We start from the raw sequence: 25,413 nt of genomic DNA, 5'->3' as shown, positions 1-25,413 counted from the left end.
ATAAAAATAGTTATTTCTTATATCTAGATAAAAAGGAAATAACTATAAAACATAAGTGAGTTTAAAAATAGGACATTTATGAAATCAATAAATATGTAATATTTGAATTAAGTAAAGCTGTGCTTTTTCTCATTCATGTATTTTTGCTCGCACAAAAACCAATTTTCCTAACTGAACCACTGGAAATTAATGTTTACCCCACAGATAACTTACAGTAAGCAAGACTAGGGTCCAAAGTATTCCTGGCCCCATAAAAATAGTATGCATCATCATAAGGAGTTCGATAGTTGGTAGGCAAAGGTGGCAGTAGCGGAGGTGGAGGCAAAGGTGCAATCCTATATAAAAAGAAAATTGGGAAATTCTTCTCATAGTTCATTGCAAATTTTTTTTTAAATCAAGATATTATTATTTTGCAAAAGTCTTACTGAAAGTCTAATTGCTGCTTTAGGAAAAGCCACCATGTTGCTTTAATCTCTTATAAAAAATTATGACTCAAAAGGCAAAAAAGGTAAAATTTCAGAATTTAAGGTACAGCACACTTACGTAAGACAAAAGTTTGGATAATATTCAATGAATATCTAATTAGTCACTATCTGCCAGTATTGAACAAACGTGGTCCCTATCCCTCAAGAATAATACAGAAATAAAGAGACATCACAGCAGAGTATATTAGATGAAACAATACAAGTAGACGCAGGGTGCTACAGGAACGTGGAGCAGGAGCACTTAGATCATGGAGGGAGAAGAGGAAAGCATAAGGAAGCTAAAGGGAGTTAGTTACAGGGAGAAGGATAGCACAGGAAAAAAAGCAAAAGAGGTACAAAATGGGATTACAAATGGTTCCATTTGACTGGGGAAAAGGTGTATGTTTTAAACTAAAAATGTAGTGTTCTTTCAAAGGAAGTAAACTATAATGTGAAGAAGAAACTACTTAAATATCAACAGTAAATTTTTGACATTATTTTCAGCATTTCATTAAGTTACACGTCTGAAAACCTCTATATCAGCACTTCATTAATAATTAGGAAGGTATCTCTACTTCCACCAAGGCAATATTTTCCAATAGTTAAAATGGAAAAGGCAAATTCCTTTAAATGAACAGGATGAGACAGGAGGCATCACAGAATGTTTTCACTCTTGAGTGTATCTTAGGTTCTCCCTTGTTAAATGCTGCAAAATAATTCTGAAGAGCTGCAAAGGCATTAAAGTTCTCTTCAGTCATTAATATTTTTCACATTTACTGATCATTCAATATGTCCAACCTTACTATTCTCACTCCATAGATATATCAACAAAGCAATTGAAAAATTACTATAAAAAGGGACTGTCAATAACATTAAATCTTAAATTTTTATAGAGATTTATACAAGATTTAACCCTGTAACTGTAGATTAAAAAATATATACATATATATTCCACTTCTACAAATGAGAAAATTGAAGTTCAATAAAAGTGTGGTTTGCCCAAAATCCAGGCAGTGAAGCCAACCATTTTAATCCTTAAATCAATGCTGAGACCATCATACCATACTCTGTAATTTCAAACCTGCCTAGTCTTTTGAGTCAGGAAGCCATTAGATGAAACAAACGTCTAATAAATACAGTAAACATGGTTCTACAATTTGTTAGCAGTAAATAAAAGACCAAGTCCTACTGAGAGAATGCATAGCCCAGAAAATATCTGAATGTTAAAAAGGAAAAACACCTAATTAAATACATTCCTACAATTAATACATTAATAGTAAGCAAACAAATAAGCTAAAATCCTACCAAGAAAAGAAAGTAAGGCCCAGAAAACATCAATGTTTACAGGGTTTTCTTTATGTTTAGTACAGTATAGCACAATGCCTTTTACCTATGGAAATCAAATCTTTACCCTAATACCTAAATTATAGGTTTTATGATCTCAACACATTATTTCCAGTATTTAAGTTGCATAGCCTGTAAGTAATCAGAGAAAGAGTTGAAGGAAACAGAAACTAAAATTAAGTAATATATATAAAGTCACATTAGAAACTTTTTCTGCATTAACTGAAGGAAGTAGTCAATGTTTGCCAAGTGGAAATGACAAAATTAAAAATGTACAGCTTTTATATGTAAGAAGATATTAAAAATAGATTATTTAAAAATGTAATCTAAAGCTAAATACTAAACGTACTTATTCATTTTTAAAATACTGAAGCATCTTTAAACAATAAAAGAATGTTGTAAGATTTCCCTTGTTTTTATAACGAAGAAAAGATCAACAATGAAAATAATTTCAACAGAAATTATTTGACAAAAGCCATTAATTGTACAAAAATCTCTGAAGGATAACATTTATCTGCTTCAGCAAATCCTTCCAAATATAAAGCATAACGATACCTTACCTAATTCCCAAACACAAAACATTTTAAAAAAAGCACCTGGGAGGCACCATTTCACCAAGGGTGCTGCTGAGTCCATTGTGCAAATCTTCATTTTGAGATGGGATGGAGTAAATTGATGGGATGGGTGGGACAGATGGGGCAGATAAAGGAGGGAGAGGTGTCTGGAAAGCTACTCTGGGTCTTTCAGGTGGTATCATCTCTTCAAAGTGTCTTGGTGCCACACTAAACTGCTTTAGTCTATCAGGCTAAAATAAAGAAAAAAATCTGTTTGTTACATATGACCATAAATTTAAAGGTAGAAGGGGCCTCAAAAGACCCTCTATCCCAGACTGCCAGAAGGCACTTAAGTTAGACATAGAATAACAATTTTACAGCTATAAAAGATTTCAAAGATCCAATTCTTATTTTATAAAAATGGTAACTGAGGCTCCCTAAAAGTAGATAAATCACCTAACGGCCCACCATTAATAAATAATCAAGCAAAGACAAGAGCCAGGTATTAATTCCAAATATAAAACTCTATTATACTACAACAGTATGCTGCTTCACTACCCAATTGCCATCAAAGCATTCCAACACCAAAATATTCTCTAGAACGGAGTCAGCAAACGTTTTCTGTAAAGAGCCAGCTAGTAAATATATAAGGCCTTGCAGGCCATGTGGTCTCTTCATAACTACTAAAGTAGCCCAAAATAACATGTAAGCAAATGAGTAACAGTGTGCTGCAATACAACTTTATTTATAAAAACAGGCAGCAACAGGATTTGGCCACAGGATACAGTTTGCTAACCCCTGCTCCAGAACATCATTTATGTGTCCTTCTCTAAGGTTTGTGAATCAAAAGTAAGCCCAAAAGTAATCAACTACTACATCTAATATTTTTATTTATTTATTCTCATAAAGCAACTTGACAATCTAAAGGTTGTTTCATTCAAATATAAATAAGAAGATCCATCAAACACTAAGGTAACTATAAATGCAAGGTTTAACATGCCACTAAATTACATTAAAAAGTTCAAAATTTTAAAAGGAAATTTTTGATTGTCAGAACTATTTCAAAGGTATTTACCGATAGGGGAAAATATATTCAGCTTTGGAATTTAATCCTTTTTTCCCAGCATGTTTAATTTCCCAGGAATGATTTCTAAAATCTAAAAGTTTTATTCTATGAGTAGTCAAAAAGCACACTGGGAGTGATGCTAGTAGAATATTAAACTTTTTAGAATGGATAATTCACAGGATATATATATATAGCATAAGAAAAAGTATGAAAAAAGTTGCCTACAGCTGAATAAATTTAAGCTGCTGTATTCTTCTTAAGAATGAACTTTTTAATGAAAATTTTAATAAAATTAAAGTTCCTTTATCATTAAAGATGAAACAAAAACTTGCCTTACCAAATAAATTCTGCACATCCAACTAAAAAAAAGTACCTTTCGAGAAGAGTAAATTATTACGTCCTCCTTACTTAACTGCAGTGATGTGTGTAATTCATTCCAATTATGAGAATTGAAAAATTAAAGTAAAAATAAATTATTACCTCTAGATTTACATTAAATGAAAATTACTAAAATGCTTAAAGACTAGAATTAGATTTCAGTTCCTTTGGAAATCCCTCTAGCATAAGAAAAATGGTCACGATACAATCAAGGAAAATATTAACATATATTATAAATTAAACCAAAATAACTTTCCCATGGAATAGTGCATGTAAACAAAATGGAAAACAATTAATTTATAAGAAACCTTAAAAACGCACACATGAAAAAGGAAAAGTTATCTTAGAGAAATAAACAAGTGAGAGTTAGGATTTACTGTTTTATGAGAATTGAATTTAGTTTATTACTGTTCAAATTGGTCCACTCTTACATTTTCCCCAATATCTTCTGTCTCTACCTGCCACTACATTTGAGGCTTATTTGAATGAAAGATTAATTAAAAGGAGACAAGAACCCTTACCGATTTCTCGGGGTCTTGTGCTCCAGAAGCTGCAACTCTGAGGTCCAAATCTTTTTCTCTAAACAAAATTAAAGTTTAATGCATTAAAAAGTTATAATAAACACTATCAAAATCATAATCATTACTGAAACAAACTTACAAACTCCATGCAATAACATCTCCAAAAACAAACAATTCCTTTAACTGACAATAAAGTAAATAATTCTGAAATCTAAACTTTCTGATTTGGTGCAAAGTACACTAGTATTCACATGTAAGCTGACGTAGAATAAGTGTGCATGGGATACTTCAAAGCCTAAACAATTCACAGAGAATAAAGCACAGAAATAAAGTAAAATCTTTAATTTGTGGGGAAAAAAATTTCTTTTAGGGTACATGTATATCTTTAGTTCACAAAAAAAAAAGGTTAAAAAATTAAAAATTAATACCATACTTTCCAGTAAGAGTTTTTAAGCAAATGATGTTAGAGATGGGTAGTATCAGACAGTATACACTGGCTTCCTCTAAGATAGAAGAAAAAAAGCAAAACTAAAAGATGACAGGTATGAAATTCTCTAGAACCAAGATACATATCCCTAATTTTAAACTGGAGTTAGTATTTCACAGGTATCTCTACATGAAAGATTACAAATTCTGAGACGTGTATACAATATAAGTATTGTGGATCTATCATGATTACTTTTATATAGCAAGTATGTGTGTGCTTACTGTTTCATTGCTAAAAGACAAACTATTCATTTTATATTTGTTACTATATATGGGATAATACAGTGGGCATGTAGGTAACATTACATGCTATCTTAAATTAAAAATTGAAGAAATTAGGGGAGGGCATAGCTCAGTGGTAGAGTGCATGGGTAGTATACACGAGGTCCTTGGTTCAATTCCCAGTACTTCCAGTTAAATAAATAAACAAACCTAATTTACCCTCCCCCCAGAATTGAAGAAATTAATGAAGATATGTACAGGTCTGTTATAGGATATATATATAGTCTCTTATTGCTTTTGACAAAGAAAATTAATGATCTCAGTATTCATTAGCCTGGCTGATTTACAATGTGGAGACTGAAACAGAATGATTTAAAAATACAGAAAAATATCTCCTTATTTTACTATGTAATAATTACCACCATATCATTTTAAACAAATGCATTTTAAATGCAAACCTTTCATTACCGTCTCTTGTTCTTCTGTTGTTCAGCCATTTGTTCTAATAGTTCTTGTCTATATTTCTCTTTCCTTCTCTGAATAAGTTCTCGATCTTCACCTCCTAGAAAGTGGTAAGAAAAAAATGCAGTCTTAACTCTTAAGCAACATATGTAACTGGAAAGCCCATTTTTAAAAAAATCTCCATTTTAAATTATATCAAAGAGTAATTACTGCATATGCAGCAAACATAGAAGGTAAAATCATAATGTATCATTCCCTATTCAATTAATTTCATAGTTTATGAGTATCCACTATGTGTCAAACACAAGACACATTAATTCTTCCCAAACTTCTACATTAGTCAAAAACCTTCTTAAATAAGAGAATACTCTAATCTCTATATCCACTTATCCAATAATCAGGATAATATCTTCCCTAATATCTCTCACAAGCCCCTTAAATTTAATTAGTGTGTCCAAAATGAACATCCCAAAAGCAACTGTCCCTCTTTGTTTTCTGTTAATGGCCCAATAATCGAGCATCAAAACCTCACTTTAACTTTGATGGTTCATCCTTTCTTCTTTACTTCATGTGGGGACCCTCTTCTCTATTCTCATAGCCATCTACCTTGGATAGGACCTCTTTACGTTTTACCTGAATTGCAGCAATAACCTTTTAACAGGTCTCCAGAACTCCTTCCCTCCTTACTCCAATACATTCAACACATTTAAAATTAACTGTCTTAAGAATTAGCTGTCTTAAAATACAGTATTAATCACAATGACGCCATGCTCAACGAACTTCAATGGTTACACCTCAAGTCTATAGAAAAAAATATATAAACCTCTCATGCTGGTATCACTTACATCAAAGTCCAGTCGTGCAAACATTTTGGATCCACAAGAGATTATTATTATTATTATTATTATTATTATTATTATTATTATTATTATTATTATTATACATGTTAATGACACAAAATAACCTCTTAATCTGGATACGTATAATCTGGAACACTACACGAATCACAGGATATCAAAAATGCAACTGAATCAGCAATTTCTTTACCACTTGAAATATGAGTCTTCCACCCATCGTGGACATACAGCATCTGAGTTTGTCCATTTAGCATAGATGTCAGCAACACTGAAGCTCCCGTAGGAGTAACATAAGTTATGTTAAGATTAATAACGTTTTACAATTGAAGTAGATAAAGTCATTCTGCTTCTGATCATGATGGAGTAATAAGCACAGAATTTAACCTCCCTCCATTAAAAAAAATAACTGAACTAGGCAAAATATATGAAATAACTATTTTTCAGACACTGGACAACAGACAGCACACAACTGTAATACCTGAGAGAAGGTACATAAATGAAGTGAGCCCTTTAGGCACCCCTGTTTCTGCCTGCATGCAATTTCCATGAATATAGAAAGGGAAACCCCAAACAAAAGTCATGAAACTATGTTAAATTGAGCAGATAAAGATCAACATTCAGGAGAGCTGCAGTAGCTAGAAGTTTAGGGCAAAGATTCAAAAAAAGCATAAAAAGGGCTTTAGAAATGCATAAAGGGTTTCTTTCAGACTTTACTATGCACTAGCCTGTGTATGCAGAGTGAAATTCCATTTGTCTGGGCCAAAAATTATGGAGGACACACAAACTGAATTCTCAGACCTCCTTAAACAAAGTGGAAAGAAATTCAAACTCCAGCCAGTCAGAGTGGAGTTCTTGGTGCACCTCTAAAGGGATTAAGGGAAGAGTCCCAGAAAGGTCACTCTGTAGCAGTAAGACCAACAATCTCCCCAGAGGGAAGGCTACTCTACATGTCTCTAGTTAGGTTTAAAATAAGGCCTCTGAAAGAGAGAGCTTTAAATGACCTTTCTATTAAATTAGTTTAATAATTTGTTCCAAACATTAGGACTACTATCAAATACTAATCTATAATTCCTGGATTGCATTAATGATAAATTCATCTCATTCAATTTCAAGGTAAAGTAATCTATTTATTGGTAAAATTATTTGTCAGTGGTTTCTCAACATAGAAAGCCATTTCTCAAACTTTTACCATGTTTAACAACATACATCATAAGATTGAAGTCATTACTCTGTACTGATAGGTTTAACTGGTCAATTCTCATTTAACGATATTACACTAGAATAAAATTCTAGGTGTTATGCCATTTTTCTCATAATAGCCATTTCAAGGAAAGAAAGGTCTGAAAAATATCACGCAATTATGTATCTCTAAGCAAAAGTTTAAATTACTGACTGCTTTTAGGTTGAATGTATCTGAACTATTATCCAATTTCTTCATATACTTCACTGAAACCAAATTTCAAGTTATTTTTTCTAATAGTTTCTTTTACACAAAGAACAGATCACTTTTCTACTTGAAGTTACACACAGGAAATACACTCTCTTCACACTGTTTCTGAAATTAAATTGTGACAAGTTAAAATAGCAAATCAACGTGCTTATCTTGAGCAATGATCTTCATTTCTGATACATTAGAAAATTTGGATTATAGTCATGATTTGAACAAAACACTTCCTAGAAACTACATGAAAAAAAATGGGAAAGGATGTTTATCAAAGGATAAAAAGATTTAGTTCAGGGAAACTGAACTAAAATGCAAGGCAGTTCTGTGCTAGCTAAGAAAAGGAATGAAGAAAAAAAAAACTATCACATATGAAACAGAATATAAGAAATAGCCACACTCAACAAGGTGCTAATAAAATATGAAATTAAAAATTTACTGAAATTAAAATTTCATTTATCATCAATAGAAAGTTCATCACTAAATAAGTTATTTAGCTTTAAAATTATATATAGAGCTATATAAAACATGTTAAATGTTTATAAATGCTTAGCATAGTGCCTAGCACAAAGTAAACACTAGAGAAATGTTTTTTATTAGTAGTAAAAGCAGTATTAATTACAATGCTGAGTTCTCATAAACACCTTTCATAAAACACTCCACAAAAGTCTAATCAATTGGAGGGTTTGTACATACCAAAGAGCATCCCTGCAAAAGGGCTACAGATCTCTCGGTTAGCAGGTTTTGATGGTATGTTGTCTCGAGTGCTAAAAACAAAAAGCCAGAAAGAATTAGAACCCAAATAATTTTCAGGAAACAAAAATTTAGGGTAAAATGTAGGTATGAGTTATTGGCCTTTCAAAGTACTATGGACATTACAATAGATACATATTTTTAAAGTTAAGGTAAAATCATGGCATTTTCTCTCTTTATATAGTGGGACCCCACCGTATTGAGGCTCTCTAAATACGTGACCTTTTTCTTCAGCCAGCTTCATTGACTCTACAGATTCCCAATAAAACCATTTTTCATAAGAAAAGTTACCCAGTAAAGAAAATGAACGGAAGTACACATAAATAAATTCTAAAAAAGAAGAGCAAGGTAATACCTATACCCAAATTTGGAAAAGAAGATCATCTCTAAAAAACTCCTTTGAAAGACAGGAACAAGGAAAAAAAGACAACTTTCTCAAAGAAAATTTAATTAATTAGACTCAAATAGCAAATTCTCTATCTCAAGCATTTTTATGTTTCTTTCTTCCAAGAAAATAGACTCCTGACACATGACAATATGATCTTCATTATGCACTACAAATTCAAAACTATTTATCCTTATGTACAAGAAAGCTACCAAAATGATAAAATTTCTATAGAGAACATGAATATAAAATACATATAATTCCCTTTTTTGAACCATGACACAATTATGTATGAGCACTAATTTCACAAAGTAAGCATAAAAGTTATCTACTCAGTACGCTAAAAACCAAAAACAAAGTTTTGAAAGGAAAACTCACATTACAAGAATATTTTCAATTTATTTCAAGTTACATCACCTCTATAACTCCAAAATATTTTAAATTGATTTTTAGTCCATTAAAGTATATGCTTATTTCTCCTTTCATTAGTTCAAATTTATATATTTTATAATGATAGGGAATCAGAACACCTTGGCGCACTTAAATTTGCTCTTCAAAAGAATGCTGTAAAGTATCAAAAAGTTTTAACACAATTCTCCCCTTCCCCTACATCCTCTTTAATGCCTTTCTCACTAAACAAGGGAGGTGTTAATATACTATACCCTTCTACTTTTCAGCAAGCCTGTTTTAGCAGTTGCTGTTTTACAGTACAATGACTGAAGGGCAGAAGTTTATTATGTACGATACCTTTGGTTTCCAGCAGATGAAATTCGTATGTTTGACTGTTCTCTGACATCACCACCATACTCCTTAGGAGGCACATTCCCTCGTCTGTTCCCGTACATCCTTAAAAACACATTAGCTTATAGAGCTTGTTCCACATACAGTGGACTTCTCTGATCTCTCTTTGGTATTTTTACATTTGATGTTGGAAATATTAAAGGGAACAAAGTGTTATAATGCAGTTTTACAGTAAATACATTCTAAAATTAATTCAAATGAGATTTGACTCAAGTATGACCTGCTGGTTAATTAGAGACACCAAGAGTTTAGATTCAATAGTCATTAAAACAAAAGGTGGTTATTATAAATTATTTCAATATAACTTCAAGAATTTTTTAGTATCAAAATTATGCAAATACCAAGACTTTTTATTGTTCATTTATTCAAAGAATATTTACTGAGTACCTACTACGTGCCAACTACTATTCTAGGTACTTGGCAAGGACCATGTCTACATACGCTCACAAAGATAATAGTCAAATTTCAAAATGAGATCAATTTTAATCAAAATTCATAGATTGTGGGAATTATTTCAGTACATATACAAATCTTTTTAACTTAAAAATACAGCAGCAATCTTACCATTAAATTAAATCAAATGGAGCAAGGCACAACATTTGCTAACACTGTAAATCACATGAAATACTAAACATTAGCAATAGGCAAACAGAAAACATTATACACAAATAGGCTGATGCACGGGTAGCAAATAATTAGTTCACTTTATTCAAAAGGTCATGAACAACAAAAAGAAAGATTAGAATGTTTTTTATTTTCTTCTTAAGAATCCTTTTCAGAAAATATTTTTAAAATGTTTTTCAATTAATCTCTTTTTTCCACTTGGCAAACATAGATTTCTTTAAGCTTAATTTCTCATACCAGAGAAACCAACATGAACTTTTTATACCAACATTTATCACTACTCATGAAAATCAGCATTTCCTAACTCATATTTCTTTGCATGGCTATTGAGTTAACAAACTATATTGTCTCTCATGAGGATCGTTAGTTGAACAAAAAAAGGCTGTTAAAGTATTATTCAATATTTTAGGTGAATTTCATTATCACAGGAAAAATGGCAATTTTTAGAAGAAAAGGAACTTATCACTCTCCACAGATCCAGCATATAAAATTTTCTCTGTCTTCATCATACGTTGTCAATATCATCTGCAGACAAAAGACTACCTGAAACTGTAACCTTAATAATGTATGACCTGCAGCACGACAAATAAATAATAATGTATGACCTGCAGCATAGCAAATAAATGGCTTCCATTTTTTACCCGTATCTAAAATTACAGAACTCTCCCCAGTCCCTTTCAAAAAAGAATTTCAAATTTATTTCAACTTATCAAAACACAGCTGATTTTTATATCTAACACCTAAATGCTCAAATCTCTCCTTTAAAATGACATATCAGTTTAGTGACATTCCTTATTTCTATCACTTAAGGAACAGGTAAATATAAACTCAAATTCAAATTTGTAATTAAAAATTCCAGGCAACCAGAGTTCATTATACTGGATCTATATAAAAACACATTTGCAGAAAAGAGTAAACAGAGCAAGCCTGAGACTGTTTACCCTTAGGAAGACCTGTTTGCAAGGTTGGCCCTTAGCTGGCACCTGGGAACATGGATTTTGGGAAGAGTCTACCATTCTCAGAACTGATAAAAGTGGTCCACTGTGCCTAAACTGTACAAACAATATAGTTTCTGCTGAACACCTGCTCTCCTTCAGGGAGTCCAGAATTTTGGTACACACAGGAAAAGGGTGCCTATGTGACCAGCCCAATAAAACAGCCAACAAAAGCAGTGGACCCTGAGTTTCTAACGTGCTTTTCTGGTAGACAACACTTCACCCATTTTGTCACAATTCAATACTAGAGGAATTAAGCATTTCCTGTGCTACCCCACAGGCAGGGGACTCTTAGAAGCTTGTGCCTGGTTTTCTTCAGACTTTGTCCCATGCACCTTTTTTCTTTGCTGATTTTACTTTGTATTTTTTCAATGTTAATAAATCACAGCTATGAACATAACTATCTGAACAAAGTCCTATGAGTCCCAGCAAATCACCAAAACTGGGGATGGTCTTGCAAACCCATGACACAACAGACAAAAGTGAATTTGTTAATATGATAAAGTGGTGCTTATACCAATGAAAGTTTTCAAATACAGACACATTTAAAGTTATACATTTTTAAAAACATAACTTGGGATTAAATCAGAACTAACCAGAATTAAAGCTTACTCAAACAAAAATTCTAAAATTTATCGAAGAGTTTGTGGCTTCTTATATTTTCAGTTATCTAAAGACAACATTTGGACTTGCAATTCTAACTTACCTTCATACAGCTGTACCCAAAGTATGCTATACCCAAAGAATCTACACAGTTTTATAGGTTCTTCAGTATATATAGATATATCTTAATAAAGGAAGCATTATAAGCACAGAAGGTCATTTTCAAAGTTCATTCTAAATTAAAGAAATTTAAGAAATGATTTTATGTATTTATAAAGTCAAGATCTCTTTGCTAAATTCTATAGTAAAATCACAAAATTTCCTAATGAATACATCATACAAAAGATACTTTAAGGTATATACCCTTTCAGTAAAGAAAAAAGTCATTAATAAAATTATAAAAGCCCCCTCTGTCACTTACGTTCACAATAAAATCAAGACAGAAATGTTTAAAAAGCCAAAAAAGAACAAAACCAAAAAACATGCATTTCACTAAAAAGGATGAAATAAAATCTTAAGACATCCTATTTAATTTTATGAAATGACTGATATGATTTTGTTAAATCAAGGAAAAAATTACTACTTACAAATAGAGATTCATAAATATTTTTAAGTTACTAATTTAATACCTTAAAAAACAACAGCAAACAAACAAAAAAACCTAGAAGGGAACCTAACAAGCTGTGAAGTCAAACTGTAGTTTGGAAAGTTAACGATCTTGTTTTCTATTAAAATGTCCCTATAATTGTAATGGAATTTCCTTCATCTATTGAACTTTCTTTCATATTTCTAATAATTTTAGCATTTAATCACTCTTAACTGTCCTGGTTAGTTCATTTTAACTCCTTTTATGCTGGTCTTAGAATTCATTTTAGAAATTTTACTGAAGCAAATGAAGTCCTCTCTGAAGACAGGAACTGCTGAGAGCCAGCAGTGGTTTTACCATTTCTATCTCCCTCTTCAGTCCTCTCAGCATTAAGGGGCGACTGACAGATGATAATACTCACAAGTAATGAATTCACTAAGCATCTAAGAACAGCCTGATTCTGGTCAAAGTCCAACAGTTCAGTTTAGAGCCAATTTGTCTTGAGAAGCCCATTCTGTTTAACCAAAGCTTGAGAGCCAGAAGCACATTAAAACAATCCCTGTGATTCCGAACAAATCTATCGAAACATACTATGGCTCTCAAGGTTCACTTACAACACCTCAATCCACTGTTGTTGTTTTTTTTCTTTCAGAAAGGGACAGACCTCATAAAAGACAGAATTTATTTCCTTTGATATATCAAATCAAATTTGATTGAGGGAATAAAATAATTGTAAAATAGTTTTACCATTCTACCATCAAAAAAAGGAGTTAAAGCTACGTTAAATGGAAAATGTTTTTTTCTCTATTTTCTTGAAGACACGGGTCAATAATTCTAGTTAATTAGGTTGAAATCTCAATGCCCAAAGAAACCAGGTATAGGCTAGAGGCCAAGTTTACTCTAAAAATTAACAAGTGTTTACCTTAAAAAAAAAAAATTACTCTTATAGAAGAAAAGCAAGTTGTTTAAAACCACAGGTATCTTCAGTTAATTTGAATGCGAATGAACAACTCCTAAATGATATTAAATAACTTATCTTTTTCCTTAAACTACAGAATAAAAAAACTACTTCAGAATAAATTTACAATATTTATGTTATCAAGAATGATGCATTATAAAAATAAAATATTTACCATCTGTTGGTCCTCAATTGATACAACTCACAGGGAGAATCAAATTTCTCCTTTCTTAAAAGAAATCACCTAATTCATAATGGTTACATCATCTGTTTTTCTATCAAAAATTTCTCTAATGTGAATGAATTCTGCTATTAAGGGTATTCTCGACTATAGAAGTTAGAAGAAAAATACTGAGCTGATAACTATGGGTCACCATTTTCAGGTCTTTCCTGATTTTTATATTTAATTCAGTAACAGTGTTTTTCTAATATTGATCCCATCTTAAAAGTGGGGAAAATAATATGAAAATAGCTCTTCCAAAGAGAAATGAAAAGTAACTACTGTCAGAAAAAAAAGTAATGCCAAATTAAGAAGCTCATGTTCTAACAAGCCATTTCTCCTCATTTATATCTTATAGATTAAGCACACACTTATTAAAATGTCCTACACTAAGTGAGCAAGCACTCAATTTATTGAGTCAGTCTATCTCAGATTCTAATTTCAGAATTTTGTCAGATGACTACTAAGATTACAAACTAACAAATATGAAGAGTTAAACAAAATGTAAGTGCTAACTGCATTAATCACATTAAAAACTAAAAAACAGCATTTTTTAAGACTAAAAACTTCTTTTACTCATTAACACTGGTTATAAAGTGAAACATAAGGTAACATATTAACTCCTACAGCTCAAGTTAATAAATAATAAAAACTAGGATGACTATATTTTTTGAAAGCACATAAATCTCAAAGTATTATAAGACACTATTACATTCAACTTTAGAAAGCTCCTAAAACATAAATTTACTTAAATTGGTAAATATGTACCAATAAACTACACACATGCAGAATGCAACTGTCAAGCAAAGTACTAACCATTTTGTTAACTATTTAAAAAAAATGCCAGTGATTAACGATAGTTTAAGTAAAATCATTCCTGGGCTGTATCTTTCCCATTATTAAGGTGGGGAAAATATTTCATTAATAAATACATAATGGTATATGGAAAAGTTTATAGGGTAATTAGAAAAGAACTAAGACCAAAAATGTAAAAATAAAAAATTATTAAAAATCAAAACTAGAATTTATTATTTGCTATTAAAAGAAAAAAGAGAACAAGGGAAACTTAGAAGACTGGAGGAGAATTAATTTTGCACTCCTCACAATCACTTACAATTATGTTTTTGTCAAGAACTTCTGGTTAAGACTATAGCTTATAGTCAGGTCTCTGTATCTGGGGTTCTGCATCCATGGACTCTACCAATCTCGTATCAAAAATATTTGGGGAAAAAATTTCAAGAAAGTTCCAAAAAGCAAAACTTGAATTTGCCACACACAAGCCAACTATTTATATAGCACTTACATTGTATTAGATATTATAAGTAAACTAGAGATGTTTTAAAGTATAAGGGAGGTTGTGCATAGGTTATATGCAAACACTACACCATTTTACATAAGAAACTTGAGCATCAGAAGATTTTGATATCCATGAGGGGTCCTGGAATTGATCCCCCTTGGATACCAAGACACAACTGTTTTAAGAATAAATAGTTAAAGCAAGAGACCAAATTAAGTTACGTATTTCTTTAGTCTCAAAAATTTCACTAACAAATAGAGTCATTTTTCATACCAATCACTCTGCCTGCTAAATAAAAACTAATGATCAGTGTGAAATCTTTTTTTTGCTGGAAATAAGAAATCTATAAATCTGAAATACAGAAATCTAATTTTAACCTCACATTGCCATAGACATGTGAAAAACCTTACATTTAGAGATGTAAGAGTTTACACATTAACAAAATGGAAGTAATATATAATAATGATTTACATTTTTAAGACATACGGTTAAAAACTTTAAACTATACACATAAAAGAAGCTTTAAACTATATAACAGAAATCATTGTCACTCATCTGCATCTTTTATACTTAAACTACTACTTGGGGAAGGTTATATAGAAAGTTCATTTCATTTATGGGATACATAAGAAAATAAGATTGTTCTCAAATAATTAGGCTGAAATTCACTTGTAGGTTCATATATAAAATTATCAGAGACTAATTATAAATATAATAGATTAAGATACATTAAAACAAAGCAACAACCATCATAGTAAGTTTCCTGAAATTCCAAACTTAAAAGATATGCATTACATTAAAGTTAAATTGACATTATAAGAAAAAGTTTCATGTCCAAATAAGGTAGTACACCAAGAGCTCAAGAACACCTGCATTTCCCCAACTGAGACTTCTTTTGGTTTAGGCAGCCTTTGACTACCTTCAGATTTAAACGTTTCCAAATATAACACAGTATAGAATTTGGAGCATTTTCTGAAGTACAGTTAGATCCAAATCAGAGAGAAACTACAATTGGCATTGCAAAATTCTAATTCTTCACTCAAACTACCTAGATCAGGCTAAATATTAAAAAGATTGGATGAGCTGGACATAATAACTACAGAATAAAGAGCAGATGACAAAGAACTGAAAGGCTTTAGATTATTAATAATTAGAAAAATAAAGATGCAGCATTACATCTCAGAAAATTTTCTAAAATACTAAAAAAGTAATCTATTTGGACTAATGAGTGAAACAGGTCTCATGAACTGCTCAAAATTTAGATTTAACTCCTACAGGTTAACTAGATAATGACAATATTCCTGTCTCTAAATCATTTCTATCTCCAGTTACAGTATTAAGACAAACGACTTAATAAAATAAGACTCAATTGTAGCAGTTAAGAAATTACAAAAAGTCTCATAGAAACTATCATCGAAAGGAACTGACAAGCATCTAAAAATCTGATCAAAAAAATGTAGTGCCATTTCACTTAAATACTCAGTAAGAAGCTTAAAAACAAACAAAAAAAATGATAAAAAAAAATACTTAGAGCACAGAAACATTAAAGGAATAAACTGTATTTCACCTATTTAAGGTGTTTTTCTCCCCCACATTTGAACATTTGAAACGGGGATAGCCGTCGACCTGGTTTTAAATCAAGTATTACAGAGAGAAGCTATTTTTCTCTTGCCAGTCACCTAGGAGCATTATGAATCTGAGACAGCTCTGAATTCTCGCCTCAGGGTTGTTTTGGACAATACTGGCAGCATGAATTCAGCCTGAAAACCTGAATCAGACCTGGCTTACAGTTCAAATTCTCAGGGAAGTTCTTTTTTACTCCCTCCACTCAGTGCCAAGGTTGAGACATGGAAGTTTCTTTTCTGTGGGAAAGTTTACTTCCCATTGATTCTTAAATAATGGTTGTGGCTTTTCAGTGTCTCAGCCTTTTAATGGGGTCCCTTTCTTCCCATTGGGTGTTTTCTTTGTTCCATCAGTGGCACATAAAATGGTTCAACTTAAAACTGACAGCATATTAGAATTAATCAAATACGTAAATCAAATGAAACTGCTTCTCCCTAACATAATGATAAAGAGTAACAAGAGCAATATTAAGCAAATAAAGAAAATAAAAATGAAGTTGTAAATACCTGTCATTTGTATACACTCTCAAAAGTCTTCTATCAAAATCACTTTCATATCTAAACCTCTCGTCCATTTCTTCACCTACTTCAGGATCTTGGTCTGGGCTATAAAACTGTTTATCAAAAACACGATCCTCATTAAACCTGCGAAATCTTCTATCTGGAATGTCAGTCTTGCTGGCAAACCCTTGATGTTTTTTACTGGAAATGCCCACTTCCTCATTAGTTTTTTTAATGATTCTTCTATTCCTTAATTCAATTTCATCATCTAGTTGTCGATATTTGTCCTCTTCCAGTCGTCTTTGGTTTAGCAGCTCTTCATATGCCTCCGAAGGAGTTAAGACATCTTTCCTAGGACCCTCTGAATTTTCACGAGATGACTGTATTTGTGAAGGTAAATCAGGTTTAACCTGGCTAATAGGTATTTTATTTCTCTGATTCTTCTGCTGGTCAATTAAAAGAAGAAGAAGAAGAGAAAGACCTTTAAGAGATGCTATTTCTTAAAAGGTAAGTAAACTCTCAAATGATAGTCTATTTATCATCTCAACTTTAAGACTTAATCACCCATAAGAAATACCTTATTTTCAGGAAAAAACCCTCAAGGAAATGCTACCTTTAATAAAACTTAATATACCAAATAAACAGGCAATAGTAACATGGATGGATTGCTACAAAAAGAGGATAAACTATCTTAGGGAGATATTAAGCATATTTTGGCAGTTAAATATTGCTTCAAAATATTTCAAATTAAATTACTTCTCAGCACAAAGAATAAAGAAGGTAGTAAATTTTGCCCTAATAGTAACATAGGCTAGTGTAACCTAGTAGTAACACTCTTAAATTTGAAATAAAAAAAGATAAATATATATACATATAGCTAGAAACTGTCAATATTAAAAAAAAACACTTAAAAAAAGAAAATAAACGAACATCACTTAAAACCAATCTCTAAAATTAAATCTCCTTCATGAAGTTAAATTTAAAAAGCAGGGTAAGTTCTTCAATATGAGATAAAACAATTTACAAAATTAAGTATTTAAATGTTCTATGTTTGGTTCGATTTGGCTTAACTTTTTAAATATTTATATAAAACCAAGTCTAATAATATAAAAATATTTTCAAGTAAGTACAAAATATTCAACTGGCGATATTAAAGATTTACTTTAAAAGAAGAACCTACCTCAGTACTCTTTTCTACCTGTCTGAACTTTTCAGTAGATTCTTCCTTATCCCTGAGAAATTGATTGTATTCTTTGTTGCGTTCAAGTTTCAATCTTTCCTTAAAATAGAAAACCAAAAAGCAACGTTAACTTCAGTGTCAGGAAAAAATACCTAATGTCTCATCAGACTAATAATACAAATCAGAGATCTTACCCAGAATCAAGCGTTCCAATAATTTCAAGAATAGAAGTAGCTGTAAGGCCGTGAGAAGCAGGAAGAGGTCTGAGACCACCGATGCAATTCCCCATGTCCATTCTTGCCACATTAAAACATGACTTACTACATGCTTAGGTCCAGATTAATACATCAGGTCTCTAGTGTAAGGGAGCTGCTTTGGTTAGGAAACACCTCCATTTTATACTCCAGTATTTAATTGGTTTAGATGACACTTTCCTAGAAGCCACGCCCTGTAAGTCCCTGGATTCTATGTTTGTTCACCAGAAGCAATCCTAGACAATCCAGGTGCATTCTGCCAAAAGTATTCATAGATAAATCTCTCCCACTAGTAAGTATATGAACGTATTTGCCAGAAGGTCTGTCATTAGCATGTTTCCAAGGATGTCTGACCAGCTTACTTTCCTACTTTCTTTCTCAGGGACATCTCTTGCCTTCAACCCCCATCCCTCTACCTCACTCCCAAAAGACCTGCTTCTAACCATTTCTTTCCCAAGTTTAAAGAAGGATCCCTGTTATATTTTAAACACAAGAAGGTAAAATTATCATAGGAACTAAAAATATAAAGTAAATGTTCTGTTGAAACACAAATGTTGCATTAGGAAACACTCTTGAGATCTAATACCTTCAATGACAATGACACAATCTAAAAAAATATTAAAAGAAGCTAGGTTGTCTTTTGAAACTTACTGTCCATTTGTCTTATATACTATGTCATGATGTCTGATCTAGCTTGGGAATTAATTCTCCATAAGAGGTGTACAGTGTTTAATTACTACCACCTCTTAAGAGTATGTACATGTATATGTGGAGTGACAGCAACACACATTAGCCTCAGCTCTCACCCTACATAAAAGCTCAGTATACTCTCTCATCCACTCATCTCACTGATAATTAATTGTGTCATATATCATGAGCTTTATAGTTTAGAAACCAATGATGAAAAAATGAATTCTGAATATTCAGTTAATCATTACATTAAAGATATATATCGTATTATATGGTTACAAATATTTTTTAAATAGCACTAGAGACTCCACAGATTTTGAAAAAAATCGAGTATGTGAAATGATGTACTATTCTGTTTGCACTGCAATAAAGAGTATGCTCTTTCATGATTTTAATGCCTCATTAAACTACTCACAATAACTACTCCTATCCACCTACCTTGGCAGATAATCTCTCACCAATAGGAAGAGAAACTCCCAGAGCAGATGGATCTGTTTCACTCGTGGATAGAAAATTTTTCTGTATATATACACATTAAAAAAATATATTACCTAATTGCTTTTATAAAATGTTTCATAAATGTGTCCTTACATTCCATTCTAAATTATTACATTATGCAAAGCAAAAGAATGAAATGGAGATGAAGATAGAAACCACAAATGTATAGAGACCATACAGAAAGTAACTGGAAAAAACAGAATTTTCTAATTTCCTTGCAATTATACAAGTGGATAACTATTTAAATGCCAGAAAATATAAACTATGAACACTGTTTCTTTATGTGTCTCTCCGTTCTTGTTCATTAAGCATTTAGGTAATGCAGTGTAGCAGACAGAGCATTAGACCAGGAATTAAAAGACCTAGGCTCTAGAACCAGTCCCAACACTTCTCAGTTACACAACATTAAGCTAGTCACTTAACCTTCCTGACTCAGACTTTTCTTCTTCCATAAAATGAGAATGGTATCTGCTCTGCCTTATCAAAGCCGGAATAAGGATCAAGGAGGCTAAAAAAAATGTAAAAATCTCTTTGAACACTATAAAACAAACACAAGGGATTTGTAAAAAATACACATAACATCCAACTTTCTGGTACTGTTACGTAGCAGTTATATAATCTGGAGAATTATATACTTCTCTGCCTCTGTTTCTTTGCAAAACAGGAATAATCACACCTGCAGCATTAGGTTCCGAGGATTAAATCAATCAATACTTATTAGCCTGTCTAGTTCCATGCCTTTTATTTATTCATGAAACAAGTAATTATCATTCATCTAATGCTTTCTAGTTACTTTTATAGGTGGTAGGGAGATAAAGTCAGCATATATTCCCTATATCTGAGAGATTTACAATTCAGTTAGAGAAATAAACATGGAAACAGCTACAATATAATGTACTATAAAAGAGTTACACTCAAAACCTTATAGGAACAAAGTAATTAATAAAACTGATTAATAACCCCCATATACCAACGTAAACTATAAACCTAGTCATTTTTTAGAGTTATATATGTACCAAAAAACAGAGTTTCAACCCTAGGAAGACAGAGATACAACATCCTAACTCCGTCGGACAATTCCTCACTCCCAACGCAGGTCCAGGAAGATGTTTGTAAGTTTCAACAAAATGGGGAAAAAAAAAAAAAAGACAATATAGTTTTTCAAAAAGCTGAATTTCAGTCATTCATTCATTCATTTAATAAATATAGAGTGCCTAGTACATCCAAACAGATTGGTACACCTGGGACTCATCAGTGAAGAAAATAAAATATCCTTGCCTTCCTGAAGCTTATATTCCAACAGGGGAAACTGACAGGAAATAATAAACATAATGAAGAGTAATTATATGGTATGTTAAAAGGTGGTAAGTGCTGTGACAAAAAAAAAAGAAAAGACCAGACTACAGGCAGTATAGCTTCTGGGAAATGGGAGTGGGAAGAACAGAAACCTGGAGTTCCCTTTATACATGTTTAACACAGGATACCCACATGATTTCTAAGTGAAAATGTCAAACAGGCTGCCAACTAGAAGAGTTTGAGATTCAGGAGAGAGGTCTGGGCTGGAAATACAAATTTACTGACTCCTTAAAAAGAATCAGTTCTGAGAATATGTCCTTTTTGTGTTAGATGGTCAAGTGTCTTTTATTTTAAAAACTAGAAAGAAGATAGTAGTTGTTTGTTTTAGTAGCTCTCCTTGGCAAAATTCTAAGATTTGATTATTTTTTTATTTAAATGTCCATACAACCCAAAAGTCTGGAAGTCACAAGAAATCCAGAAAGAATGGAACTTGGAAACTATATATTCCAGGGGTCAAAGAAGCCACTGCAGCCACCTCCCAATATCCTACATAATTTTCTTTTTCGCCTGCTCTCCTGTTCACTCCCACCTTCTCAAAAATTGTCTTTTTCATATTAAGGAACTTTTGTTCCTCCACCACAACTATATTCTTGATAATCCAACACCAAAAACTCTTTCACATCCCTTTGTATTTAAAGATTTGTGCTCCTTGATTCTTTCTCTTTCATAAAAGGCAATTTCTTCTTATACCTGCCACCTCCATTCTTTTCTAAAACCTTGTATCTATAAAGTACTGTGAAGTCCATAAGTGAACATGACAGATCCTAGAGGAAAACCCCACCCAGTAATGAGCAGCGGGGAAGGGGTGGTAATGAAGTACAAGGCCAGCGAAGCGGTCTGGACTATGAAAGGCTTCATGCGTCATGCTAAGGGATTTGGATTTTTACCCTGAAGGCACTGAGAAGACACTGAAGTATTTAAATTGGTAAGGGACAGGATCATTCTGGAAAGCAGCATTGGAATGGACTGAGAGTTAGTACAAGGAGATCCCTTAAAAATCCGTAGCATTAATTTAAGACAAAAAGATAAGAGTGTCTAACACACAGAACCAGCTGGCCTAAAGCAAATTTATCAAGCTCCTCACAAGCTGTGTAAGGGGGTATAATGGGTCACCAATGCTGATTACACATATCAAGTTAAAAATCTGCTGCCTTCTAATCTGATCCTATCCTACCTATCTACATTATTTCTTACTACTCTCAAAAAAATCTACTGTAACTCAGTTAGGCTGGTAAACCTAATCTATCTCATTCATACACAGCTGGTCTGCCCTCCAAATCCTTCTTCATTCTACTGCTCTCTATCTGAAAAGCCTCCTCTCCCCAATTCACATTCCAGAATATCCAAATTCTACCTATCCTATGTCTTACAAAATTAGACCCTGAGGTCTTTCCAGAGCATTATGTCTGTCCTGTTAGAGTTATCACTTTCTGAATTGTATGAATGTTATTTCTACAACTAGATTCTCAATTCTAAGCCCCTTGAAGACAGGATTCATACTGGATTCATCTTCATGATAAGTGTTTAAAAAAGTGTTGGTTGAATGATGAATGGATGTGTGGGATTCTTTTTAGAAACAGTTTTATAATTTTAACTGTTTCTCTTTGTTCTCCAATATAAATTTACAAATGTAATCCACAGGTTTGGGTGCAAAAATATCAAGTAATCCAAACTGACAACACACAGTGCAAAAATATCTTAGAATATCTTGAATATTCTAGTATTTTACTAATCTTACTGTGATTAGCATAATTATAATTATTTTAAAGAACAAAAGCTGGCATGGTGAAAACAAATGGATTTACAACAGCTGCAGAATATTTCTGAAGGATGCATAAGAAAGTAACAAAAACAAATGCAAAGCAGGAATCAAAAAGAATGCTTGACTGTATCTATGGAAACTCATATAGATGGTCATTTTGCTAAAAGCAAGGATACAAAACGGTACCATTCAAAAGTCTCTGAACCATAAAATGAAGCTACTTTTCTTATTAGTTTGAGAGTAACAATCAAAAATGCAAATGATTACAAGCCACTACACCTAAAACAAACAAAAAAAATTAAAGAAGAACAGTTTGCAGGCAACCCTACCTTTTTTTTTGCTTGTGTAATACCCTAAAAGTCAAGGGAAACAAATCATTGATAAAATGTATTCGAAGTTCTTTCTTTCCATGTGCAAATCAGAATTAGAGACCATTTAAACATTTGGAATAAACATTATAAAGTAGTAAAATAACTATAGAATATCTTGGGGTGACTAGAAACATGATGACTGTTTAAAATAAATTTATAACCTAATAAGTAAACTGCATTTTAAAATTTACAATAAATCATTAGCTTAACTATTATAATTTTAAAAATATACTTAAAACAAGAGTTTCTCTAAGTAACCACATTAAATCATAAAGCAAAGACTTTGGTGGTTATGTAAATACGCTAAATGAAGTTTTATAAACTTAGCTCACAGGAAAATAATTAGCAACTAGAACTCCACATGTCCTTTTAATATACGGCTGAGGGGAGTAGAGTAGTAAGAAATCATAACTGGGCTATTTTAAACCATGACAACTTTATAGAAAACACAAACCACCAGAAGTTAAAATCTCATTTGAAATTAGAACCCACTGCCCCACTTCAAAGGTCAAGAGTCTGTGTTATTCCCTGGCACCGACTCTCAGCATCATTTTTTTCTCTATCTATATGGCATTGATAGATGCCATATATGTCAATTAATTACAATACCCCATTGCTAGATACCATTAAAAGCCTAAAACCTAATGCATATGACTAAAACCTTAGGAAAACAAACTCAGGAGGTAAATTCTGAAGCATAAAACCAAACTAATTAGTAGAACTCATTACCTGAGTAAGATAGCGTCTATAATCTTGCCGCAATTCTTCTTTCAGTTTATGTTTCTTCCGTTCATAGTCTTCCCCAAGTGGTAAACTTAATCCATAATCAATTCCTACAAAGAAAACAACTTCTTAAGCAACATAGCTCATTTTCAAACCAATCTCAATTTCAGTACAATCTCCTGTAACGAACCACAGTAGGAAGGAACACAGTCATGTTGATTCTGAGACTTGGATCAGGGCAATAAATTTTTTATTTGAACTGTTTCAACATGTAATATATTCACATAATGGAAAATATCCCCCCCCACCCATGAATCCCAGCCACCCAGTTCTCCTGCCCAGAACAACCAACATTACTGTATCTGTGTCTTCTTACAGAGACTTTTTATACATGTATAAACAGATAGGCGTGTATTATATTTACTTCTCCCTTTCGATAAATGGTTCTGCATTGTTTGGCATTTTGCGTTTTGAAAGAAAGTAAAATTAAAGTCAATTACCTTTACTTCTTCACTTAGTTCTACTAAAATTTCTCTTAAAATACCTAAAACAATTTTAATGTCTGTTTTTAAATCTGTGAAAATAATGTGATTTTTTTAATATCTATCTTGTCATAACATGTTTTAAAAAAAATTATCAGGGCCATGCATGGCTTATAGGCTGAAATTTCCAAAAACTTTTAAAGTTAAGCTACCAATTCTGATGTCATATAAATGAATATTAATTTTTATTGTGATAAAATATACAAATATTAAATTTCCTATTTTAACCATTTTTAAGCATACAATTCACTGGCATTAAGGACATTCAAAATGTTGTGCAACCACCGCCACTATCCATTTCCAGAGTTTTTGCATCATCCCAAACAGAAACTATGTAAAATAATCTTAATTTTTTAAGAAAAACTTCCATTTTGGGTAAGGTTTCCTTACTCAAGACTCCACAAATCAAATCACATTTTCGGGTGATGACAACAGTGATGGCTGCACAACTTGTAAATATACTGAAAACCACTGAGTTGTACAATTTAAATGGGTAAATTTTATGGTATGTAAATTATATCTCAATAAAACTGTTAAAATCAAAGTATATACTTTTTGAATATTTTAATAGTAAAATACTATGTCAAGAAGCACAGAGGTAAGTATTTCGACTTCTGAAGCCCCTCTTCCTTTTTTCAGTCCTACTGTGCAATACTACAGTATAAAAAATTATTTCTAAACAAAATAAAGTTTCCTTAGAGAGTCAGCTACAAAAAATATAGATGAAACAACTGACTATAGGTAATAAACCAATAAGGATATCACCATTTTTTGAGCCTTATTCCTCACAATGTACCTAAATGATGGGAACTTATGAAAGTGCCATATCACTGCTTTATTACATCACTAAAATATTTCAGAAAGTATAAATATAAATGGGTGGCTACTGATTTTTGT

At 32.1% G+C, this 25,413-nt stretch overlaps 1 protein-coding gene across 16 annotated transcripts in view; it reads right to left on the bottom strand.

The window, feature by feature from the left end:
- Nucleotides 1–25,413, bottom strand: part of CSPP1 (centrosome and spindle pole associated protein 1) — an 86,174-nt gene that overhangs the window by 46,746 nt on the left and 14,015 nt on the right. For 5 of the 16 annotated variants that reach the window (XM_045507087.2, XM_074355094.1, XM_074355086.1 and 2 more), the window contains exons 4-14: nt 23,981–24,084; nt 23,210–23,233; nt 19,703–19,783; nt 18,321–18,419; nt 17,147–17,586; nt 9,681–9,779; nt 8,492–8,562; nt 5,504–5,597; nt 4,328–4,385; nt 2,405–2,613; nt 214–335 (exon numbers count right to left, since the gene is read on the bottom strand). In XM_045507087.2, coding sequence (XP_045363043.1) covers nt 214–335; nt 2,405–2,613; nt 4,328–4,385; nt 5,504–5,597; nt 8,492–8,562; nt 9,681–9,779; nt 17,147–17,586; nt 18,321–18,419; nt 19,703–19,783; nt 23,210–23,233; nt 23,981–24,084 — 1,401 coding nt within the window. The remainder of the gene's footprint in view (nt 1–213; nt 336–2,404; nt 2,614–4,327; nt 4,386–5,503; nt 5,598–8,491; nt 8,563–9,680; nt 9,780–17,146; nt 17,587–18,320; nt 18,420–19,702; nt 19,784–23,209; nt 23,234–23,980; nt 24,085–25,413) is intronic. The other 11 variants (XM_074355089.1, XM_074355090.1, XM_074355096.1 and 8 more) reach the window with 7 other exon arrangements.

The sequence above is a fragment of the Camelus bactrianus genome, chromosome 29, assembly GCF_048773025.1.
Source record: "Camelus bactrianus isolate YW-2024 breed Bactrian camel chromosome 29, ASM4877302v1, whole genome shotgun sequence".
Taxonomy (NCBI): domain Eukaryota; kingdom Metazoa; phylum Chordata; class Mammalia; order Artiodactyla; family Camelidae; genus Camelus; species Camelus bactrianus.
Note: the sequence above shows the minus strand (reverse complement) of the source record. Positions and strands in the feature narration are given on the sequence as shown.